Raw genomic sequence first — 25,889 nt, forward strand, 5'->3', positions numbered from 1 at the left:
ATTTCTTTTTGCGGCAATCATTCGTCTCGTTCGTCGAACTTGTGCCGTTTGCCGTTTTCGTTTTTTGCTTTCGCAGTCGTCGTCATTATTAGTTCTAAAACTGTGAAAAATTCCAAGTGACTGATGTAAAAGTGAAAAATATGGCGAGTCTTGTGGGCGAACAGCAAATTTCATCAAATAATCAAGAAGGTAAACTACTAATTCATCAAAAAATCTTACCTAAATGTTCCGGTGGAGGCAGATGACATTTTCGCGTAGAAATTTTATTAAATTGATTGGTTTTCCTGTATGAAAAAACAATCGATTGGCGAAGAGCTGGCGAACAACCTTGAGGGCAGCGGCGCAGCTGAGCGAAATACAGCGGTAGCCGTGCAGCAAACATTTGCTATTGTGTGAACCTGAAAAGAAAATACTTTTTTATGGTCTCCATGGTACACCACTCCAGGATGGAGTGCGTGCAGGAAAAAACGTACATGATATGAAAATTTCGAATTGCTAAGCGCAGGGGCCAACGCAGTGTAGTACACAATTGAGCAGATTTCAGTGCCGAAGAGTTTAAAAATAAGTCAACCGAGTTATTCCAGAATGAAAACTAATTCGCTATTGCATTATGTTAACCATCTGGTGTGTTGCACTTACATTCCTTCTAAAGCTAAGACTGTGCTTTCCAAATTGACAATTTAACATTTATTTTCTTGTTCACCGAAAAAATGAATCGATGCATATTAAATATTTTGTGTATAGGAAAGAGTCAGGTGTTTTTCAATTGTTAAAAATTTATATAAATGTTAGCAAAGAGTGAATTATGTATATGAAAATTCGCAGCTATGTGGCAAAATTTATGTACATATGAGTGGCAAACATTGTTCGTGACATGCAGCGCAGTCATAGACGTACCAGTGCTGAATCATCCATAAATGTTTTTTAGTGTTCACCGAAAAATATGTAATTCCTTTGTCCTAGTTGTGTCAACGCAACGACCGCTCCCTACTACAGTGGTTGTAAAGTCGTTGGGTTACTGACCCTTAAGGACCGAAATAAGTTTAATTTGCTTTTAAATTTGAAAGTTCAAGAATAAATCAAACAAATATTGTATGATTTTTATGTATTGCGAATGCTACATATAGACTTCACAATTTAAAGCCAATTTTCGAACGTTGAATGTGGAAAAACTATTTTTTTTTTTATGAAAATCGGTAGAGTATAAAATGTGATATAGTGAAAGTCAATGATATTTCTAAGGCCATAGACTTATTTGCTGATATATTAGAAGTTTGTTAAATACTCAAATGTAAAAGAAAAAAATCTCTAATTAGTCATATACATACATATGTACATAAAGTTTTGATATGATATACTAGCAATTGCAAATTATTCTTAAACCGATATTGTTCAAAGATAACTTGCATTTGTACTGATAGTGTTTCCAGCGATTAGTCAAATAATATATATACATATGTACACATGGTTAAATTCATCTCTGTTTCTTATATTGACTGTGAAATGCCAGCACGATTGTTTTCTTTATCATGTAAGACGCAGTATCTTGAAGGGCATTTACTGTGAAAGTGTAGTTGAAATATATTTTCACTATTTTCCCTTATTTTTGATTTATTAGTAGCTGTATAATTGTTATTGTTTTCATTAGTTCCCCTAGTTCTCTATCTTATGTTTGTTTTACTCTACAGCTGATTCGACTAATACATGGAATTGTATTTTAGAAATGTTTACCTACATCTACATATATACGTGAGTATATATGATTGGCTAGTGTGAAAACGGCTAAGAATAGTGATCCAACAACAAGAGGCACAGAATTTGTTAATCCACCACTGATCCACCGAAAATTTGTTGAATTAAAATTTCCTATAGATTTCTTAATATCGTCTGCCTACACCCTTTGATGTTTTTCCCACATATTTTCTTTATTCCATTTTTTACTAATCGTGAATTTTCTTTTATTTTGCAGCTGAACCAGTTCAGAAAGTCGATAGCCGAGAAGGCAGTGTCGAACGCAAAGGTAATTATAATCATTTTGAAATTACTGCACGCGCACAACTTTAGTAGACGTTATACATGCAGACATACATATGTACACGTTTGTAATCTTTTTTTTTTTTTTTTGCTAAACAACCATGCTAATAATTTCACATTCCATTTTTCCCAATCTTAACTGCAACGTGATGAAATTGGTCCAAACAAAAAATTATTAACTCTAAAATTGCAATCAAAAGCGAATTTCGCACTTAATCCGTTTTGTGCAACGTTTGGCGTGTATTCCCCAAATCCCATGGATAGTGTAAATGCTAATAGAACTACTTTACATTGGTTTGCGCAAGTGGGTGAAGATGATACTGAAGCGCAAGGTAGTTGAGTATACCCCCCAATACAAGTTAAAAAATTGTAAATATAATAACAGCTTTAACCAATGTTGGAAAGAATTTATGAATCAGAGTTTAGCTTTGTGCATGGGGAAATTAAGTTAAGTTGTAAATAAACACATATTCCTGTTTATGATACCCAAATTCCTATTAGGGATTACAGAAAAGTACGTTACTACAATTTTACATCTAAACTAATACCTTGTACCGTTAACCGCGAGTTATTGCTGGGTATCATGTCTTGCAATCCCCCCTACACCTTGTTGACGACTGAAGTATTGAAATGCTCAATATTGCTCTCACCATACAGTCGTTTCGAGTATAGTTCTTTCGTATTGTACAATTGCTTGTGTGAGTATAAATTGATTTTCCGCCGCCACATTCCCCTCCTTTGACTTTTGCACTTGTGCTACTTGACTTTGTCGCAATTATACGAGCGAATATACATTGGCAAGATGCAAAATATGGAACTTCATAATAGAAAATGTAAATTCATATATGCATGGCATGTAGAACATATGTTTCTGCATAGCCTATCATGTAATCAACGAACTGCCACTAAAAACCGACAATTAACAATCCAACCTAAATTACTAGAAATACATTTTTGTTGATGATGCAAGCGCCTCAGCTACGTCTAAGCAGGAATTCACAAACATAAACGCAAGTAAAACGCTCGACATTTAGCAAAGAAGACGCCTGTATTACGCATACAAACGATTCTAGTATATGCCATATACATGTGTACTAATTTATATTTACTGGCTATTTACTAAGTATGTTAGTGAGCAATTGCTATAATTGACATTTTGATATTGTTACAAGTCTAGTTGTCTACTAAGTCGTCTTGTTTCCCAATCTCTAGCGTAATATAGTTATACGCTAGCTATTTAGCGTGCTTTTTATACCACATATACAAATGTATGTGTGTGTGTGTTTATGCATAGACTGGAAACGCAAGGTGGAGCAAACGATTTATGCCGGCAAATACCACAAAAGCTACCGAAAATTACTCACTTATCACACAAATATTCGCGACAAAGACCATGTTGGTAACACGTACATGCACACACACATTTGTAAATATGCATAAACCGACTTTTATTTGTACATATATAGTTACTCAATATTAAAAAAAAAACTGACCTGTAGTTTTATTATTTACTTTTCAATTGGTAAAGGAGTTAATATTGCAGTGGGTAATTACTATTATTGACACACATCTACATACCTTAAGCAACCTTTGATTTAAAAACACAAACTAGACAAATTCATAGTTAATGAAATAAAATATGAATTATTAATGAATTCGAGTTTGAAATTAGTTAGTTATCAGCATGTTCTCTATGCAAAATCGGTGACTAAATCGCAATGTTTGCACACCAATCAGGCTAGTTATGAAAGTACATGCACATGTCGTTAGCAAATTATCAAGCGTGCAAATTTATTAAAAAATTTATATAACGCTTCACAAGCAAATCAAATATACACCGAGTCTGTGTACGAGTATGTGTGTGTGTGTGTGTGTGTGTGTGTGTGTGGGTAACACTTTCCAATTTCTACCATACCTCCTACTGACATGCTGTCAGTTTAACCACATAACCATTGATTGACCGCTTGTATCTTTCCAGGCGCAATTTGCTATCTTTTCTTTCTCCTTAAAATCGCTATTTTATGCTATACGTATTAGCAATTTAAATTAAGCTTGGCATTGTTTGTCGTCTTCTTTGTTTTCGGCGCCCAAAAAAAAAGCGTAGAAAACAATTAAGTGCTTCAATTTACTAGCACTTTGTGTGCTCGTATGCCGGCTGCCTATTCATAATTCGATTTCTGTATGTTTGCTATTCCATTTTAAGTGGCTTTCAGTCTTTGTAGAACGTGGGTTGGGTCTTGAATCTTGTGCGATTTTGCGCTTCTCTCGATTTTTATGCTTTGTTTTTGCTTACATTCTTATTTCACAAAGGAAAGCACACCACTCCTATACTTAATATTGGGATTTTCATTTAAATGCCGAACAGAAGTTTAAATCAAGAAGCATGATAAGAAAGTACCTACACTATATGTATGTATGTATGTATATTCTTGACAGCAAATGCCATATTTATTACGATGACGTCAGTTTCACAGTTGGCTCTTCGCTTGCTTACTTGCCTGTTGAATACATTATTCCGCATATATATCAATTTGAAAGTGGGCATGAAAGTTGTTGTTGTTGGTTAGAACATTTCGAAAGTATGAAAAAGTATAATCGCTGTTAGATTGCACTCAATTGCTAATTCTTATATACAAAGATATTGCTGTATGTGTTTGTAATTATGTTTTTGTACAGACATCACGTCGCTTTCTAGATCTAAAAGATTAATTAATATTAGAAGAAACCTAAAAATATTAATAGTGTTCGGAGTTATCTATATTGGAAACCTAAATAGATCATATTATTCTACTATTTGGATGTCACAGCGGTGATTTTGATTGAAATTATTGTTGTTAAAGCGGCAGAAAACATTCTCCAAATAATTTTATGAAATTTTGCCCAAATTGACAGTCCTAGGCTTTTACTTACCTACTTTTCATGTCGTATCATTTCCATATCGGATACTGAATAATATTTCTTACACCTTTTGAAGCTCTTTATACCTTTAGACTATTCAATTTCAATACATTATATACTTTTTATATTGTTATTAGATACAAGACATTATTATTCATTACCGACCTTGTGCTAAACTTGTAAATTTATTTAGAATTATACAGAGTGTACATGTGGTTGAGGTCCATTTGAAATGTATTACCTTTTATTTCCTCATTTCCATAAGTGCACACAACGGCATTTTCACAATGCCGCATTTCTCCACATCTTGGATACATAGTAGTCACGGCACGTATTTGCGTTGTTGCATGCAGCGCTTAATTTGAATTTAACAAACTGAATGCACTTGAAATCTATTAAATATTATACACTCTTTGCTGGTGAACTTGTAAACGGTGCTTAGTAACTTGCCGCATACATATTCTAATGTGATTTTTATGTATGTATGTGCAACGTAAAAGCTCCAACCACTTCACTTTCCTCTCTCTTCAACGCTGCATGCATATCGTGAAGCAGCAACTGCTGCGCTCCACCGCTAAAAGACATTGGTTTTTACTATTTTTATTTGCACTCATTGCGTTTTTATTATTACAATTTTTTTGTTGTTGTTTGCGGTTGCACATGTTTCACTGCCGCAAAAGCGCAACATTGAGCATTGCTATACACATACATACATACATACATACATACATAAATAAAAATATGGTAGATAGGCAGTTTAAGACTCACGCAACAACAAACACACTATTATTTAGATGTATTATACATAAATATCATATAGTTGTACATATGTAAATATGCGCTTGTGCGTATGTGTCTTTTCCTGACTAACTAATTGCGAATTCTCCAACATTCCATGCACCAACCAACCAACCAAACTTAAAAAAAACCAACAAATCAACGCATCACACACACTCACCGGTTCGAAACGAAAACCGTATTTCAAAAAACCACACATTGCTCCAATTCGTATGTGAATGCGAATATTTAGTGTGTAAAGACCGTGACGAGAAGCTAAAGTTGGCACGGGAGCGTCAAAATGAAGAAAGACAAAGGAAAATCGAAGAGCTAAAAGCGCAAGCGGAAGCGGCGCAACGATATCGCGAACAAAAAGAAGAGGAACGTCGCCGCCGCATAGATGAGATACGACAACGCGACACGGAGAAGCGACACCAAGTCGAAGAACGTAAACGCGCCATAACCGAGGCGGAAAAGGAGCGCCGCGAATATATATTGCGGAAGAATCAGGTATGACAGAAATGTAACGCATACAGAGCGGGAATGCAAGTGTTAATGCACTTGCGGCTTTGGCATTTGTTGTTGCATTGGCGGCAGGTGAAATTGAAAATTATGAAAAAATAATAATTGATGTGCTTCTTTCATACGTTTGTTAGGAACGCGAATCCCGCTTGGAAACAAAGAAAGGTCCCCGCAGTACAGTGGCCTTTGCTTTTGGCTCATCCACACCACGCCTACTGGAGCCCGATTTTGGACTGGTATCGCCAAGCACTTATCTGGGTCATCGACGGTGAGTAAAAATAAAACTGATTATGCATATATAACAATTGAAAGCCTCTTTTGCCAACCTTTGAAGTAAATCCAAAGTTATATGAAGGTTAAAGGTTATAACTTTACTTTGGATACCACAAACTCGCTTGTAATGAATTCAACAGCTTAGCTGTGTTGTGTGGTAGGAAGCTTTTGTTATATATACATACATACATACACATATCTATATCGAACATCACCAACAGTAACTTTTTTTTTTTCCAATTTTCTACAGATCGACGTCGATCTCGAATGTTACTGGTGCTTCATTATCACGTCGTAGTTCTGAACGTGAACTGAACGACAGTGGTGCCAAGAAGCGAGCAACATCAGCCGGTGGCACGGATCGGCATGAAGGTAAGTGTAGTCATCAACTCTCACGCACCACCACGTATCACGTTTGCAGGTTGTAGAAGCACACAAGTTAGTCAACGCAAGGGCGACTCACAGAAACACAAATTGAGAAAGCACAAATGCAATGGTGACCGTATTCAACTGCAACTAACTGTATTAGAAAGCAAAATTCTGTTGAATCACGGCATCATTAACCAAGTGTCTTACTTAATTTCACACTTTGATAAATTATCTTTTATTAATGGTTTTTTATTAATTTGCAGTCGAGAAACATTGATTTATAAATGTTTATTTTACGTTTTACTTGTGTGTGTATTTTCCACTCTTCGTTATAGTTTCGCGCTGCATTTATTGCGTATAATTGTGTGCGTGTGTGCATTAAAAGCAAATTTCTGTATTCTTCGTATTATCTATGACGTAAATATTTGAAGTATTTAATTTTGATTTAGTTCGTTCCCAATGTGAATTTGCTCCTGCTTTATTTTCGACTTCCCCACTCTACTCTCTCTTGCGAATTATTTAGCAGTTCGTAAATTATAAATATGTTATACATATATTATTTGCATATTTGTTTGTGGAATTGCAACCGATATGCAAGAAAAACTTTTATTTTCCGTTGATTTTTAGTTTTGAAATTCGTTTTTCTTTTCCCTTTAATTTTGAATTTTCATACAATGCATAAGCCTTGGTTGATACACAAATCACTTTCTTTTATAATTGGTTAATGTGTATGTGTGTGTGCACATAAAAGAAAGTGTGTGTGCAACGCATTACACCACTCTTCTTTCTACTGTTTCGGCATCTCAATACAATATTAATCATAACACGCAGCTGTCAAACAAACAATTTAATCTCTTTCAAGCATCAACACCTTCATTCTTTCTTACTCTCTATAATTTTCCCACATTTTGTTTTCCAAAAAAAAAAAAAAAAAACTACTGTTATATGTACATGCAGTCAGCAGGTCATTAGTAAACATATGTATGATTTTACATCCGCATATGCATTTACTACATACATATAAACATATTTACATTTTGTATAGCATTGTTTGTTATATATACATACATATGTACTATATATGAAGTTAGTATGCAATTATATATATATACAAACATACATACATATAAAACAAAATTAAAAAAAAAAATATTATAATTAACATGTATAAAAAAAGCAAAATATCCAATCACCCTTTGTACAAATACAATACAATCAATACACCACACAGATCATCGTCGTAAGTCATCATCCATGTATGAAGTTTTCAATTGGGGATACTCGAACGATGAGCCACCCAAACGTTTTTCGCTATCCATTGTGGGCAGTGAAATCAATATTGATGATCCCCCAGCTGCCACAGGCACAGCTACAGCAACTGCAGGCAACAATTTACGCACTCACACTGCCCATCAACAGCCACAGCATCATCAGCACAGCAGCAACAACAACAACCATAGTAATACAAATACAAGTGGGCATAGACAAAATGTTGCAATAGACTCTACACGAACAGCAACAACAAGCAGTCAATCGGCTACCGCAGCAGCAGCGACATTTAATTACTCTAGTAAGACGATTGAGGAGGCTGTGTGCCCCACAAATCCAAAGAGAAGATTTACACCCTCTCTGCTCTGCTCGAATGCTCAGAATGTTTTTTCGTATAGAATTGTTTTTTTTTCTTGTTTTCTCGTTTTGTACTTACTAATAATGAATAGTCCAGTCTAGTTAACGTACTCAATTTCCAAAGTTCATTAAAAGATACTATAACGTATTAAGAAAGTCAATCGGTGTTGAAATTTAAATTTAATATTTTATATTTTCACTTATTTTAGACGAAAAAGTAAATCGTTGATCGATATAATAACTTTTTTTTTAACAGTAGAACGTTTTTGAAAATTTTTTGTTTAATCTGTGTTTTTTAATTTTCAACATTTTTGGAAAATTTGCATTATTTTGAACTTTTAAAATTGTAGTTTCCACCACTTTTGTATTATATTAGGTCTCAAAACCGAAACTCGTACTCACTCGTACAAATTTTCACTACTACTTGAGTTGTTCTTAACTCAGTGGCTTCCCTGCAAGGTCTAAGAATAGATCACAACCAACTGGACTATTTATTTTTGAACATTTTTTTTTTACTTTCATAACCTCACATTAACTTTTTTGTGTTCTTATGTTTGTTCGTAAATTTATTTTCTAACGAATGAAAATTAACAATGAACAGTTTTCGATAATTAATTAATTTAATTTGTAAAAAATAATCCCAGCATGATTTTGACAGTGTTTGTATTGATTGCATGTTCTTTAATCGTAATATTGCTCGTTGAGTCACTTTTAGTGTGTGGCTCCTTCAGTTATTTGCGCGGACGTAAACGCATCGAATTCCAAGTCTGTTAGCTAAATTATACCCTTCAGCACGATATTCAAGTAATTGCTTTGCAATAGTTTCACTTGTTTTGGAATGCATACTCAGAATCTCTTAATATGTTTTTGTTTTTCTTTTGATTTGCATTTTTTGCTGTAATGCTGTGTGGCATGCTCGCTCAGTTCCGTGTGAAGTACACGCGTACTTACATACACACATACTATATAGTGCGATTAATAAGCTGATCTTGCTGCTTTGCGCCTTTTACCCGTATTTTTTTCGTAATATATACCTACTTTTCAAAGGTCTTCAATTTGTTGTTTTTTTTAAATAATATACAGAATTCAATACTGTACATTTGTACAAATTCATAAACAGAATGAAACCATTATAATTTAAACAAATGTAAATATCTATGTACTTACTCAAACCAAACTCTCTGTACAAACAAAAACACTGTACCACAATTTTACAGACGATAGCGTCGATAGTCATGCAACACAAATCGTGTTTAGAAGTGTAGCCCGCAGAAAAACCGATTTGATGCCGACAATACCCAGCCCCAGGGACGGGCATTACGGTTCCAGATCGTCACTGAGCCACACGCCACGCACCCCAGGTAAGCCAATAAGTAACTAAAACGACAAAAACCAAAAACAATTTCAATTGAAAAAAAAAACATCTAATCAAATCCATACAACCAAACCAATCAACAGTAAATAATCCATATCCACCAAACCAAAACTTTGAAACAAACAAGAAATTAGTAATTAAATACATATCTACATACATACATATTTACATGCATATATCCGTACTTTATAAGTCTTCTTGTAAAAAAAATCCATCAAAAAACACAAAACAACTGCATCATCATCATACAGACTTCATAAACTTCATAAAAACACACTTCCACAACACCGTTTCTCTTCCAACAGTCACGCGTCTTTTATTATATAAATATGATTTCCTCCTTATTGATCTTCTATCGTTAATATTGGATGTTTGACGTTTAAAAGGAAATGTATTTCTGAGTTCGTTGTGGCATATTTTCGTTCGATACCCATCCTGCAACTCGTTAATTCATATTTCTTTTGTTGTTGTTACTTCCGTTTTACTCTGCATATAAATTTTCAATAAAATTTTTAGTATTACGAGTATAATTACATCGACTGCTTGATCGATTTTCGTCTTATAATCATAATTTGCTAAGGAAGAAGCGTTATTGAACTTTGTGTGCTTTCGCTTTCTTAATCTGTTGCATACTTTTAGGTGCAAACGGTAAATTTTCAAAGAGTAATACATAACCTAAATTAAATTAATTGTCTATAGGGCAGAATTTGGCAATGTACGCACAATCACTGCTATTTTTCTAATGTTTTTTATGTGAATTTTCTAAAATTCTAAATTTCTAAAATGAATCGTATTGCTTATTAAGAGTAAACCTTTATTGCTTACTTAAAATTTCCTACCAATGAAAATAACATATTTTTAAAAGTATCAGTCGGAGGCCTTTTGAAGAACCCTGCTTTAAAAATTTCCACGAAAACATCGATGTTTTTCAACAAAACTAAAAAATTTAAAATTTCTGGCATACTTTTAGGATGCGAATATATTATAGATAACTTGTCAACATTAAATTTAAATTATTGGATTTTTCTTATTACTATTTTTTTAATGTAATCATGCTTTTTCCAAACAAAATATCAAATAAATACGTTTTCCTCGCTTGCATACTCGAACTATCGCTATATCGTATCCATTAATTGTTCACTTATAAATTCGTATTTGCGATGTCCATGTTTTATAGAAAGCTTTTACCTCTTAAGCTTTAAAAGTGGTGACCTATGAACCTTGAGGATTTGCTTATAAATATAGCCTTTTATGGAAATCTGGAACTTGTCGATTTGCTTTACATTCTCAATACTGATTGTTACAAATCATATTGTTTACTTTGTTTTAATTTCATTTCAATATTATTTGTTGCAGTATTTATTGTTTTCGTTTTTTGTTTGAATTCTTTTTTTTTTGTTTTTAATTGAAATCTGATTACTTCGCAAGTTTTTCGCTGCATGTCTTAAGCCACTTCAATATTTTTTTTCACCCAACTGTATTTTGTGCCGTCCTATGAGTTGAACCACATACGCTTTTTCACCTGTACAATGTTTGTAGTTTCACTGTGATTATTTGCACCGAACCAAAGCAGCAATCTCATGCGCGTTGTGTTGTTAGTTGCGTCTGCGCCAAACACCATATGCACTTTGAGCGAAATATAAATATTTACTTATACTCGTATTATATACATATATATAGGAATATACATTTACTACATCAACATATTTAGTTATTCCTTTCGTTCGATTAATTTAAGTTAGTTAGCTTAATACTAAGTATATTTTAAAATCATTATCTAATATTTTGAATTTGCAATTTTGTATTTATCAATTTTGATCATTTCAAAATACTTATTATCAACCGTATATATTTCAACACAAATTCAACAACTCACTCAACTCAAAATTCAATTCAATTCACTGCTCCTCTCCTGCATCATAACCAACAAACAACAACAACAAACCACCACGAATCAAAATCGCCAAACAGGACGTGCCTTCTCCATGAGTCGTCTGGACCAATTGGCTCAACCGATTCGTCGCAATGGCGAGCACATACGCGCCATACTCGAACGTGAGCGTCGCGAACAGATGGAACTCTTGGACGAAACCGAGTCGCTGGGCGGTGGACGAAGGCGCGGCAGCAAACCACGACACGGCAGCGGTAGCAGTAGTGCCGGCGCCGGTGGTGGCAGCGGCCCTATGTCGCGCAGCATGACACATTTGGCCAGCGGACGCGCCAAATACACGCTCAGCAGCAGCACAGGCGGCAGCGGCGGCGGCGTTGGCGTCATGTCGAACAGTTTTCGTCCACTGAGCGGTGGCCAACGTGATACCACTTGTAAGAGTTTAACACAGTTGAACAATTCGTGGTCGAGCGCTACACCGCGCTCGAATTTGGGCTTACAAACGGCTGCTACTAGAAAGTATCTGCAATCATCATTAGCTTCATCACCATCAGCGATTGGGACTAAACGCAGCGAGCAGCTACTAAATCATCTTACTAACCCCTACCGTTTCGATCCAAACTCATTATTGATCATGAATTCTAGTTTCTCAATAACAACAGGTGTGTGTGTGCGAAGTTTATAATTTTTTTTTTTCGTTTTTTACAACTACTACTTCTCCCACTTCTTTTACTCGTAACTTTAACAACCAAGCAACCAAGAAAGCTAAACTCCTAAAATAATATACTAGTAAATGACTAAATTTTCTATCGAATATAGAATTTTGCTAATCTACCTCATTGAAATATATTATAAAAACAACACCATTTATGATTCTTCAAATGCTAAGTATTTGTGGGCCTACTTCTACCATGTATTTCACTCATGACTCACTCACTTGTACTCCGTGTTAATCACCACTCTGTCGATCCACTGCAAAACACTTACTTTCGTTTGGCCATTTGTTTGTGGTCCTTCTGTGTAACACTACGGCACTTTTGACTCATTTCAATGTCTCTGCGGCTACAAGCAATCTTATTATTCAACACATTACTGCAACTTTGCTGTAGTAACTTATACAATACATTCTATCATACTAGTACTTTCCAATTTGTTTTCATAAAACTTACAATATTTGTGTAAATGCGTTATAAAGTACTTCCTGTGCGAGATTGTGAATAATTTACCACATCGGAAGCGACTGTTAACACCATGAAACAACATACTTACACTTTTTCACCACACTTTCTTTGAATACCTCATTATTGTAGCCTTTTCGCGAAGTTGTGGAGCAAAATTGTAATTTTGAATTCTTAAAAAAAATTTTAATTATTGATTGTAAGTAAAATGTATGTATATCATAACATATTTTAATTAAAAAAAAACATACGATTTTGCTCAACAATTTCAAGATTCAAATTGCAACCTTCTTCCTTTCTTAATTTGAAAAATAAATCTGCTGGCGGCTTGCTTGTTATAATACAATACTATATTATTAGTTGTACAGAGCTCTCTAAATTTTTTTGAAAAATTTAATTTAAAATTTCGAAAACCACTCAAAGCATACTTGTTGAATTAAGAGAAAGCAGTAATAAAAATATTTGTTTCAAAAAGTAGATCCTGAAATGGTAAATATGCTTGCTATTCCAAAATTTTGCTCTGAATAAAATTTCGGGATTAGCAAAGCGAAAAAACAGTTTAAAAGCTTAACGTAAAATATTTTTTTTGCAGTATTTAAAATTTAAACTTTATGCAATATAAACGTATCAAATGACTTGGTCTACATTTAGGCGCATTCAAAAAAAATTTATTGCTTTCTACTGTGGATAGAAATTTTGTTAATCTAATTTCTTTATAAATCGTATATAGTCGTTCCAAAATTTATCGCTATGCTAAGAAAGTAAAAATCTTCAACAACAAGTATACATATTCATCAGTATTTTTCACTTATTTGAAAATATCATCATTACTTTGTAGTTATTTAAAGTGATAAACGAATTCTAACGGCATTTTATGCTAAAAAAATACTCCCAAATATTATTCTAAAAAATGTTTGTAATTAGTTCAATGTTGTATACCAGCCAATTAAGTATTTGTTTGTTTGCAAGCATTGGTCTTTCCGCCCCATAAGCTAGTACACAGTGGTTCTATGTCACTGAATACCAAAAAACAAAAAAAGGCTTGTATTTGCTTAGCTTTAATTGGTTTTGGGTGTCACCTAAATGTATATTTATATGTATGTAGTCTATGTAGACGAATTTCGGTTATTGTGTTTTGAATTTTTGTTTCTTAAGCTTATCTTCGAAGCAGTTTTTTATTTGTTTTCAGTTTTGGTGGTGGATTTATTTATTTATTTGCTTTTATGACAATCACACATTTATAAACATGATTTTTGGTTATGTTTAATTTGCCATAAATCCATCATTTGTGACTACTCATTTACCGATTCATTTTCATTCAGCTATTCAGCTCCTCATCAGCAAATTCATTTATTATTTCTTTGTACATATGTACGTAATTTCTTTATTTTTTTCTTTAACATTTATTATTCACATGTGTCGTTGTGTTGTTGCATCGGTGTTAGGTTCACGTTCTGGAAATGTCACCCCAGGCGGCAACATCAGCACTTCAAGACCGGGTAGTGCAATGTCCACATCCACAAATTTATCCACATCTGGTTACGTGGCTAGAAGATCCGTACCGGCTACACGTAAGCAACGGCCAGCCAGTATTGCCGGTACTGGCATGTCGCTGGAGGGTGAGTAAATGTGCTTCTCATACATGTACATACATACATACATACATAATACATACTACATACTTACATGCATATATGTACATATTAATTTGTACAAATGCAGGCGCGCCAAACATTTAAAGCCGTAGTTCTCTAGTATGCGTAATATGCTTGGTTGTTATGTTTCTTTGTTCTGTTAGTTGGAAATATCATAAATCTAGCAAAACGTAATTTTACTAACATTTCGCGATAACTTACAGACCTAAATAAACACAAAAAAGATAATAGGCCGCCAGTGAAGGCTTCAACGCCTTCATCTACGACAACATCAGCACAAAATACCCCCAAACGAACATCAAATTTGATGTCAACCTCAATGATTGTGTCATCGTCTTCACGTTTGTCCAGCGCTGAGAAGAAAACCCCAGCTAAACGGGTAAGTTACTCACATAGATCATGTTGGAAGCAGCAGCACATTTTAAACTAATAAACAAAATTGTATTCGCCTTTCCAGGAGTCAGCGACACCCAAATCATCCTCCACACCCAAATCGCTTTCGAAGACGTCCAGTTCGGATCGCTTGAATAGAGCTAGCAAGGATTTAATGAGCAAATCGTTAATCTCACCTTCTCCGAGTCAGACACTTTCACGAAGTGAAAAAGACAAGTCGTCAACAATTGAACGCAAGAAAGAGGACGTTCCTGCTCCTCCGGTGCAAAGCAAAGAAGAAAAGAACTCTTTGAATATTGCGAAATCCGAGGCTGAGTCTACGGCCGAAGCACTTGCTGCACCGATTGAGCTAGCTCCAGCCGCAGCTGAAACAGTGAACTCAGATCATGTAGCAACTACAGCTGAAAGTGTAGAAGCTGTGGCGCCAGAGACAACTGTTAATGAAACAGCAACGCAGCAGTTGGTCGATGCTGAGCCTGTAGAGTTGAATCAAGCCGGCACCGCTGTCTTGCCGCCAGTACAGCAACAGCAAACAGCAGTAGCACAGCCACAGCCCCAACCACAACCACGCTCGCAAAACGGCAGCAAAGAGAACTCGGAAGTGCGTGAGCTTACGCCCCCAACACAAAATGGTGAGAATAATGATTTGATGACCGCCTCAATGATCGCCAGAAGCAAGATCACAACCGAAGAGGAGGCGAAGGCCGCATTGGCTGAACGTCGTCGTTTGGCACGTGAGGAGGCTGAGCGACAGGCCGAATTGGAGCGTCAACGCCTCGAGGCCGAACGTCTTGCCGAACTGAAACGTCAAGAGGAGGAGGCCGAACGTCAACGCGCTTTCGAAGAGGAAGCCAATCGTTTAGCTCAGGAACAACGTCGTGCCGAGGAAGAGCGTTTGCGCCAAGCTATTGAAGTGAGTTGAATTGAACACATCAAACATAAGTTCAATGCACTAAAATGCCGTAATTTATGTTTTTATTTTTAGGAGGCAAAGCAAAAAGAAGAAGAAGAGCGTCGCAAACGTGAAGATGAAGAGAAGCAACGCGTACAACGCGAGGAGGCCGAAAAGAAGGCCAAGGAGGAAGCGGAGAAACAACGCATTGAGGTTGCCGAACGTCTTAAACGAGAGGAAAAGGAGCGCGAAGAACGACGCAAACGCGTTGAGGCGATCATGTCGCGCACACGTAAAGGTGCCAGTGGTGGAGGTAGCGCGACAACACCCAACTCCACGCCAGTAAAGGTGAGTGTGTGCGCAATCGCTTGTCTTCTTTACTCGTACTAATCACTATTATATGTTTAATTATAGGAAAGCACAACGCCCAAATCGGCAGCTGACAATTTGCAACAGCAAACTCAACAGGAACAATCCTTTACAACTACAACAACTGCAGTGACTAATGCTGTCAGCAGCACTGATAGCAGCTCAACATCGGGCTCCACAACGACTGCGACCACACCAAATCCGCCACAAAACATTGCCGCCGTTCCCACAGCTGTGGTGAGCGTGGTGCCCACAAATGAGAAGGTGGAGCCGCAAAATACGCAGGCTATGTACGAGCAAGCTGTAATTGACAAGGAAGCTGCGCTTATAAACAGTTTCTCCAATATGCTGATAGATGAGAATGCGAAAAATCTCCATCAACATCAACAACAACAGCAACAGCAACATTTCCAGCAACCAACACAAATTCTCGAGGTGAGCAATGGAAAATTGCCAATTAACAGTGATGTGCTATTGCAAAATACCACAACAACAGCAACAACAATAAATACGACTGCCGTTGCAAACGGCAACGGCCATCACATCGAAAATTTGAACAACAAAAAGTAAGCAAGCGATTGACTTCAATGCGATTGACTTTAATATACATTGCACGGCTGGAAAAATATGCTTTTGTAAACTGTTTGCATAGGTATTAATTTCGAGACACTCATACCGTTGGGCTAAGACACAATTTAATATGGTGAAAGGAATTGGGCACTACATGCATACTTACATAAATGCTTGACTTCATTTTTATCACGAAAATTGTGTAAAACCTTTCGCATGCTACATATACATACATACTTCCACGTATTAAATACGCTTTAACTTCTTTGGCAAATGAAGCGTTGAAATTGAAACTACATATATAGTATATTGCACCTTATTAATTGCTGATATCGTGCGTATTTTAAGTAAATTTTATTAATTTTTCCGCATTCACTGAAACGCTTCATTTTTCAATATGTCGCGCTCAAATGAGACTTAACTTTCACACTGCATGTCCTGAAAAGCGTAAATATTTGGTTTTATGGTTTACTTTGCTTATTTGTAATTGCACTTTTCACTTATTTATTACGATTGATTTCGAAATTTTCCTTATCTTAATTTGCTAACCGCTTTGATTAATGTTTTTTCTTTTACCTTGAATTTTCCTCTCCCTAAAAAGTGATATCAATAACCTGCAGGATGCCGTAACACCAGCAAATCAGTTAATTGATTTAAGCATTGAGTCACAAGATATCAACAATGCAGTTAACTTCAACAACAACAACAGTTTGTTAAACACAACAACAACCGCAACACTAGTCACTGCAGATAGTCACGATAATAAAGGTTTGCAAATTAAATAAAATACAAAAAATTTATTTTTTGAAATTAATATGTTTCCGTTTACAGATATTTCACTGCTGTGAGTCTGAGCGTGCTAAGAGCCTGCAATTATTGGACGCGCAAACTAAAAAAACTGCAACAAAGATATAATGCTGTATAACTATGAGAATTAGAAGACGAATCTATTGATTGTGGCGCGTAGGCGTTAATTGAAGTTCTGTGTGTATGTGCGACAATTTATGGTTACTTGACATTTAAGGCGTAATTAATACGAGTTTAACTAATTTAAAATTATATATATATAATATAGAAGATGCAAAACAATGCTAAAGCCAAGTGCATATTAAGAAGATATTAGCAAAACAAACACTGCTTCAGCTCATTTGATATATTAAAAAAAAAACTTGAAAAGAGAAAATGAGAAGCAAAGTGAAAAAAATATAACCTTTAACTAGGCTATAAAACATAAATCACAATAAATTATGAAGCGAAAGGGAAAAGCATATAACCTACGGCAATTGTTCCTCCCGAAACAAAAAGCAAGCAAAAACTAAGCATAGTTAGACAGTGAAAAGAACGTGAAGAATATGAATAACTAAATGCTTGAAAATACATATTGTGTATGCTAAATCCAAAAAAATATATATATATGTTTAAAAAAACAGTAAAACAAGCAAGCAAATAAGAGACGATTTTCAAAAGCATAGTACCGAAAAGTGAAGTCTTTAAAAAAGAGCAAGGCATTAAAATTATTAAATGCCAATTTATGCGAACTGTTAAGCAAAAAATCAAAAACACAAATAATGCTATGAAAACTCAAAAAAATTCATAAAAAAATGCAAATTTTCATATTCATGCAAACTCAAGCAAAGATATAAGATTTATGCAGTCCATTAGCTTACATGCATATTCAACCATACAATGGCGGAAATATTTAGCAAAAGAGAAAAGCAACTATTTCAGGTAACTAAGGGAACACGCACACCATGCGAAAAGGTGTATAAATGAAATGATACCCAATATATTTGCAAATATATTATACCAAATTGAAAGCGATGCTGGACGCACTTGCACTCGCTGTGCGCTGCACAAAAGTCAAGCGTAGCATAGCGCAACATGTGCTTTATAATCTGTCTGTTGTTCATGAATTCACTTTCTGCTTAAAGCAAAAAGCCAGTCAATAATCGCATATTTATTTTGGGCTTTAAAGCATATTTTGAATGTATGTATTTCCGTCTAATATTTGTACTTGTTATATTTATTTCATACATACTGTGTTACGGTATTGTATGCCCTACAATTGTGTTTGCCTGTGTCACGACAATATTTCTAATTTGTTATATGCTGAGAGTTGTGCTAATACTTATGCGTAATTTTACACGCGATTGATATTGTTTTAAGCCAAGCGCTAAATATATGCAACTACATATATCACTTTCTTTAAATATATAGAAAAGTTGAGAAATTATTGATTACTAAGGCCAGCACTTTTGATGAGTTTCGCGAGTAATTCATTTTGTCTATAACTAGGCTAAATTTAACTTTTGTCTAGCAAATGCTTTTCATCTTCACACGCCCAATGCATATATTGGGTTTTAGCTGCTTTCTTCTTTCTATTCGCTCATTATTTTTAAACTAATTCATGTTTTCAAAAAGGCTAAGCGCATTCATGATGCGTACATTAAAATTACGGTATTAAGTCTAACTGATGAAAAAATCAATTGGGTAAACAAACCTTCCTCCTATTATACGCGCATATTATGTACGTTATAAAAAAATAGTAGTTTTATTAGTGTTAGAATCTGCTAAATTGCCTTGTACCTTAGGCACCAGATACGCAAGCAGGCAACACTTGGCAGTTATACTATGGAGCCAGTTTGGGCAGCCAGTTAATCATGCAAAGGATTTGTGGCTAAACAATCTAATCTAAACTAACTAACTGAAAAGTGAAGTGGTGGACGGACGCGCTTTAAAATGTTATAAATCAAAAGAGAGAGCGAAGCAAAATAATGTATATCAGCAATTTAGTGTGCGAGTTAGATTATATATATATATATATTTATGTGTAGTTAATGTATTTTCTGATTTTTGATGCATATATATATTTTTTTAATTTTTATGTTATCTAAATTTACATTTACATATACATATATATTTGCAAAGTTTATACTTAAAAATTAGAAGAAAAAAAATCAAACAAACAAAATGTTTTAATTTGTTAATATAACTTATTTATATATACACATTGTAATAGCTGATACAACATTAAAATATAATTTTTTCATATAATAACTTCGAGCTTATAGAGCTTACTTAAAACAAAAAACGAATGGACTGAAATTATGGCGGTCGTTTCACGATTGATGATAAAAAAAACCGTTGACTCTTGTGATCATTTCACAAGTTCACGCTTAAAAGTCAACCACACATTGAGTATTCGAGCTTTTGAGAATATACATATTTATACATTTTTGTCGTTATTTGGAGTTACTGGTGATCCCAAATATCACAACATTTCACCAAATAAATCAACGTGGTCGGCGTTTTCAAAAACCGGCACAGAACCAGCGATTTGTGGAATCGATGGTGCATCGCTGAGCGTTTGCATATTTACACTTGACAAGTGAGAAGCCTAGAATTGAATAGTTAGTCAAACGCCAGGTATGACGCAAATGCATGTACATGCATGCAAATGCATTTACTGAATTTTATGTTTACCGCTAAATATATTTTTAAGTCTGTAATCGGAAATTGTAACGGTGAACGAAATTATGCAAAATAATTTAAATTATTTTAATAATAAATATAAAGACAGCGCCAAAACAAAACGGGTTTTGAAGAAAAACCCGAAAAACTAAATTTTAAAAACATGAAGTAGAAATTTTAAAAATATTTCGTTGTAAAAATTGTTAATATATGCCTCGGTATTGCCTTAATTTGTTTTCAACTTTTCGAAGCGCTCATAGAGACTTCAAATGTGGCAGCTTATTTGTTTTTTGGCGCTGTACTTTCAACTTGAAACCTAATTAACCGAAATTGTATTGAAATTAATTGCAAATCATCTGCTTTACCGCTGTTTTAACAACTACTAAAACTTACGAATACAATATGCACGAAAATCCACTGTGTAACTAATAGACGAAAGCTTATTTAAAATATTTGAAACAGTAAGACATGCGTGTGTAAGCGCTTAATGTGTTGGTGCACTAGCACACTTTATACGCCTACATCTTGTCCGTTTGCATCTTATGTATAGTTTAAAGTGATTACTAAAATATGCCACATACATATATTTTATAACTGAAAATACACACTTACACCAGCATTGCTTAAGTTTCAGCTTCATAACTAAATCAATCGATTAACATTGAGCTAACAAACAAAAAATAATTAAAGCTATCATGCATAAACATACATAAATAAATGCGTAGAATATACATGAATGTATCTAAAAACTTATTTTAACTGTAATTCCCAATTTAAAAAGTCTATCTATCGTTATCGTTAAATTAAAATAATTATTAATAATATTAAAATTTATTAAATTATAAATCGATGTAACTAACTTACGAAAACAAGTAATCATGCAAACAGACAAAGCGATGCCGAAAATATATAACATTATGAAATTGATTTGAATCAACACAGCAAGGAAGATTCAATAAATACAAGGAGATGAAAATAAATGTGAACAATGTTTTATTTCAATGGAGGGATACAGATTTAGATCAAGGACTGTCAACTCGGCAGTTTACAATAAAACTGACGTCGCAACAAAAGCAGCTATAATTACATAGACCTACAACAACAAATATTATTTGTTAGAAAATTATAATTTAATTAAACAAAAATTAAATTTAAATTAAAAATAAAGCGCCGAGTTTTTAAAACATATATTTCAATTTTATTTCATTATAATTTCATTTTTGGAAATATATTTACAGAATAAGATAGTAAAACTTTCAATATTGCCGTTAAAAGTATATTGAAAGTAGTATTCCGTTACTAATTTTCGCGTGGTGAACAAATGTAACCCGGACGTTACACGGGAAAGAAATTGCTTTCAAGTTGCCATACACTCACACTTTTTTACTATACACTCTCACTTTCCGAACTTGAAAGCCATCTTGCTTTCAATTTTGGCGAGCAAGAAGTGTTTCAGTTGAAATAAGTGAATTATTCCCTTTTACGAAATTGTACACAAACAATCCATTTAATGGAACATGAATCTTCCGACGTATCTACAGATTGATTTAAAAATAAAGACTTATTAATCCATTTTGGCGATAAATGAAAGCAGTTTCCTGTAACAATAATTGAATATCAAGTTGCCTGCAGCCTACGTCATGGCTTTCAATTGATGCCAATTTTGACAATTATTTCGTGTGATCAACTTGAAAGCAAGTTCTTTCCCGTGTAACGGCAGCGTAAGTTCCAGTATTAGACTACGAACTAAATTTCATATTCAATACAGACGAATAATCTTCATATTACATACATATATGTATATAAAAATGAATAATTACAAACTTCTATTCGAAATGATTTTCATATACCAATTGCAGCTGATGCATATATCAATATTTTTTTATCTACGTACAATAATATTATTATAATACATATTAAATTAACTTCGTAAAAATTCTTGACGCTAATGATGATTAAAATGTAACTGATCTTGAACATTTTTCTTATTAAGTATTTCTAATTCCAATAACCTGAGCCGGTGCATCTCTTTTCGATGTTGCTCTTTCTTCTTTAACTCTTCCTTCTGCAGCCGGAATTTTTCAACTTTCAAACGATACTTCCTTCTATTAATACGTTCCGAATCTTTTAAATGCGTATTGATTTGATCTAACTTTTCTTTAATTTCTTTGTACAATTTTGCTTGAATTTGTAGTTGTTTTGTTAGTATCGTTTCTATTTGGCTTGTGGCGAACTGTGCCGTTGAGGAAGTTTGAAATGTACCTTGTTTTGTTTCAATGTTTACTATAGGATATTCATACTCCTCAAGACACATTTGGTCGTTCGGTTTTTTCATCGGTTCGCCATCTTCTGGAAAAACCAAAGTATTATCGGATGAGTGTTCACTTGTGACACTTTGTAAATCAATAGAAGAATCTTCCTTTTCATGATTTTCCCTTCGTTTCTTTTTCTTTAAATTAGCTCTTGTTGAATGGTGGGTTTCCTCGTGTTCTTTTTTAATTTCATCGATTTCATCATCTTCTAAACAAACCAATCCTTTATTCAGATGCAATAGAAATTCTTCTGTGTGTCTCTTCTTCAGATGGGCGATAAGGCCAGAAGTGCAACCACCTTTGCGTGAGAAAATCTTTTTGCATACACGGCAACGAGCCTTTTCATTGCTATCTGCATCGAAAAAACTCCAAACAAAGCTGGATTTTCTACTTGAGGGTGTTTTGGACATTTAAATGTAATTTAATAATTGATTGAAGAAATAAACAATATTTGAAAGTTTAATAATTGTAAAAACAAGACAACAAACAAATTTTGACGTTGGTAGAGCGTTGCCGGTAGTGCAGAAAAAATTGTAATCCATTTTCTATTACAAAGTTTGAAAAGTATAAAATATAGAAATCATAAGAATAAGTGGTAACTATGGTTACAATTTACCACAAGGAAAGAGATGTGTAACAAATTAAACATTTTAATATTAGAAATTATTTATACATTTGAATAAAAACACACAATAAATTAATTCAGTGTGCAACAGCGTACTTATATAAATGTGGTAAATAAAAAAGTTAATTTTATTAAATTTTGTGAGCCAGCATTTATCTGACAATATGGCAATCAGAGAGCTTTTTAGTGAGCTTTTTTCTTTTAGAAACCTTTTTGGACGTTGGGTGAATTGGGTTGTTGATTGATTCTGCTCCAACTGCAGTCACAGTAAATTTTTAAAATTCGTTGCGTGTGGATGCGATTATTCGCTCTCTGTGATACCATAAATTAACCGAAAATCCCGTTCAACACCTACTCATCTACGCCAATTTGTTGTATATATTGTGACCAGTAATCAAAGATTGTCACAAGAATTCCAGCCGCTAATTAATAACTCACTTCAAACGCCTGACGTTAACAAAAATCTGCTAATTTTAGCGAATTTTCCAAATATAAAAGGAGTAACCTTAAATCTAAAACCCGTTTAAAGCCAAAATGTCTTCGAATCGTGCACCAAAGTCCGGTTTTGCTGCTGAGGCACAACGCAAAGTAAGTACAATAAAAACTTAGGAAGGGAATAAGCAAATTACAGTTCATAATAAGTTTGTAGCAAGGAACTAGAAATTGAAATTGTGTGATACCAGATTAAAGACATACATGTGTATTTACTTTGTGAAACCCTTTTTCCATATATTAACTTATGGAATAATTATTTATGTATTCCTGAACAAAAGCGCGGCAAACTTTGACTGCCAATGGCATGCGTTTGGCTTCACACAAAGATGCATTTGGCGACCTTCAGAATTTCAGTACATAAATGCAGTGAGGCCTCGATAATTTGGATGATATAATGCTGCAGGTTATTAAAATGGACACATTGCTCCTTTTGAGCTTTTTACTTTAAGGATACATACATATGTATATTGAAGTAAATATGTACATACATACATACATAGTTTTAATTATATAAAACGACTGTCAACACCTTGCTATGTTTTTTAAACACAGATACATCTAGATATTTAAATATGCGCTCTTATGTATAATTTATCATCTAGATATTTATTTTGTGATAATAATAGAAATTAATTTTAAAAGCATCAAAAATTTGAGTATTTGATTAATTATATAGATAAAGTTTTTCGGTCGTTAAATTATTTAGTGTTTTAAACCCATAAATGTACTTCGAAGCTACTCTTACAAATTATAAATAGAAATATTTTCAAAGGAAATGCAATTCAGTTTATTTACTAGCTTAATTGCCTTCTTTTTTGTAAAACTCAATATGCAAGTCAACTATTTTTTCACCATGTAAATGTGTCCAAAAAAGTACCTCTTCCGCCGATTAGCCCTAAAAGGTGGTCAACACTTAATCGTATAATCTACAATTACGAATTAGGGTAAAATTACACCCTCGCAATTTAAAATGCACCAGCTAAAGCGATGAAGTGAAAGCGGTAATTCTATATAACCAGATGCATCGCGTGCTTGATAGATGGGAACTGGTAACTGTTAGCATGGAGGCACATGTGCACTTTTCTAAATATATTTATTTATATGTGAGCCGCGTATGCTGTAATATGCGAACTGGTTTCCTGGCTTATATGTCCTCCATTCAATAGCTTAGTTACACATCTGATTATTGCACGCTTCAATTAGTGTTTTGGCACGAATGTAGTAGACAGTGCAAGGGGATCATCGCTTTACCGGTGTATGCATTCAATTGTTGGTACGTCTCGACATTTGTTATGGGTGAAATAGATATTACATACGAGCATAACATTACATGTGCTTTGTATTATATATAACTACAAATATAAGTATGTTGGTATAAATGTGGCGGGAACCAAGTTGGTGTTATCAAAGCAGCTGTTTAAACTACGAATGGTTCAATGATGTCATCGCATTGTTTTGTGTATTACTCATGTCCCCTCTCAAACTTACTTATACACTTGAAGATGATATATGTACATACATATGTACATAAAAATATTTATTGCTACATATACATACAAATTTCTAAGCGTTACTTGAGCCCTTTATCATTAATGAAAAATTACTTTCCAAACTATGGGTTTCCTAATAAAAATGGCTATTTGTTTGCTATTTTAACTTTCTGTCAATATGTAAATTTTGTATTTGTCGTAAAGATTTCCACAGCTTAGCTTTCATTTCCATTTCAATAATATTTTCATTTTTATTATAGCCCAGGAAAGACAGTTTTATATGGCAACAACGAATTAGGCAAGCAAAGTCAAACAAAACAGTTGAAAATAAATCCATATAGACTACTTTGTTCACCTCACCACGTCATGACAGGCGCTTTGCAACGTCGAGAACACAAGTTAGCGAAAGCTGAGTAGACGAAAATGTGTTGCTTCACATTAGTACAATTGTAAATACCTGTAGTATGTAAAATACATGATTTGTAAATATACATACATATGTATGTACACAAATGTGTGTTAAATGCATATGCATTCATGAGTTGAGTTCTGTTTGTCCGCACAAGCACTTTTAAGGCAGTAATTCTTTCTTTCATTCTACACGAAGCGTGTTCACCCTTTGAACGAAATACCCGTACAATATAAGTGCACATGAATGTATGTATTATTTACATATA

At 34.2% G+C, this 25,889-nt stretch overlaps 2 protein-coding genes and 1 long non-coding RNA gene across 12 annotated transcripts in view; 2 read left to right on the forward strand and 1 right to left on the reverse strand.

Annotated features, from left to right (window-relative positions):
- Map7d2_1 (ensconsin) lies at positions 1-23,661 on the forward strand. Of its 10 annotated transcripts, none has more exons than XM_011186197.3 (16): positions 2-189; positions 1,970-2,020; positions 5,963-6,219; positions 6,366-6,499; positions 6,755-6,876; positions 8,105-8,443; positions 9,717-9,860; positions 11,846-12,424; positions 14,386-14,559; positions 14,799-14,974; positions 15,053-15,901; positions 15,974-16,228; positions 16,295-16,815; positions 17,421-17,587; positions 17,651-23,336; positions 23,433-23,661. In XM_011186197.3, exons 1-15 carry the CDS (start codon positions 141-143, stop codon positions 17,665-17,667), a joined length of 3,834 nt encoding a protein of 1,277 aa, XP_011184499.2. In that variant the 5' UTR covers positions 2-140; the 3' UTR covers positions 17,668-23,336; positions 23,433-23,661. The 10 variants fall into 10 exon arrangements, with proteins under 10 accessions (XP_011184531.2, XP_011184499.2, XP_011184520.2 ...); XM_011186218.3 differs by having other exon boundaries at positions 3-189; positions 11,846-12,196; XM_011186262.3 differs by lacking the exon at positions 11,846-12,424 and having other exon boundaries at positions 4-189.
- Positions 11,246-13,386, reverse strand: LOC128921529 (uncharacterized). The gene is made up of 2 exons (XR_008470965.1): positions 13,192-13,386; positions 11,246-13,113 (listed from the first exon to the last, which is right to left on the reverse strand). It is a non-coding gene; the product is annotated as an uncharacterized LOC128921529 (long non-coding RNA).
- The window catches only part of LOC105213402 (myophilin), a 16,629-nt gene continuing 14,249 nt past the window's right edge, over positions 23,510-25,889 (forward strand). Inside the window, exon 1 of the mRNA XM_011186171.3 lies at positions 23,510-23,815. Within this exon, the coding sequence (XP_011184473.1) occupies positions 23,762-23,815 (54 nt within the window). The 5' untranslated portion in view covers positions 23,510-23,761. The remainder of the gene's footprint in view (positions 23,816-25,889) is intronic.

Source organism: Zeugodacus cucurbitae, chromosome 4 (genome assembly GCF_028554725.1).
Source record: "Zeugodacus cucurbitae isolate PBARC_wt_2022May chromosome 4, idZeuCucr1.2, whole genome shotgun sequence".
Lineage (NCBI taxonomy): Eukaryota > Metazoa > Arthropoda > Insecta > Diptera > Tephritidae > Zeugodacus > Zeugodacus cucurbitae.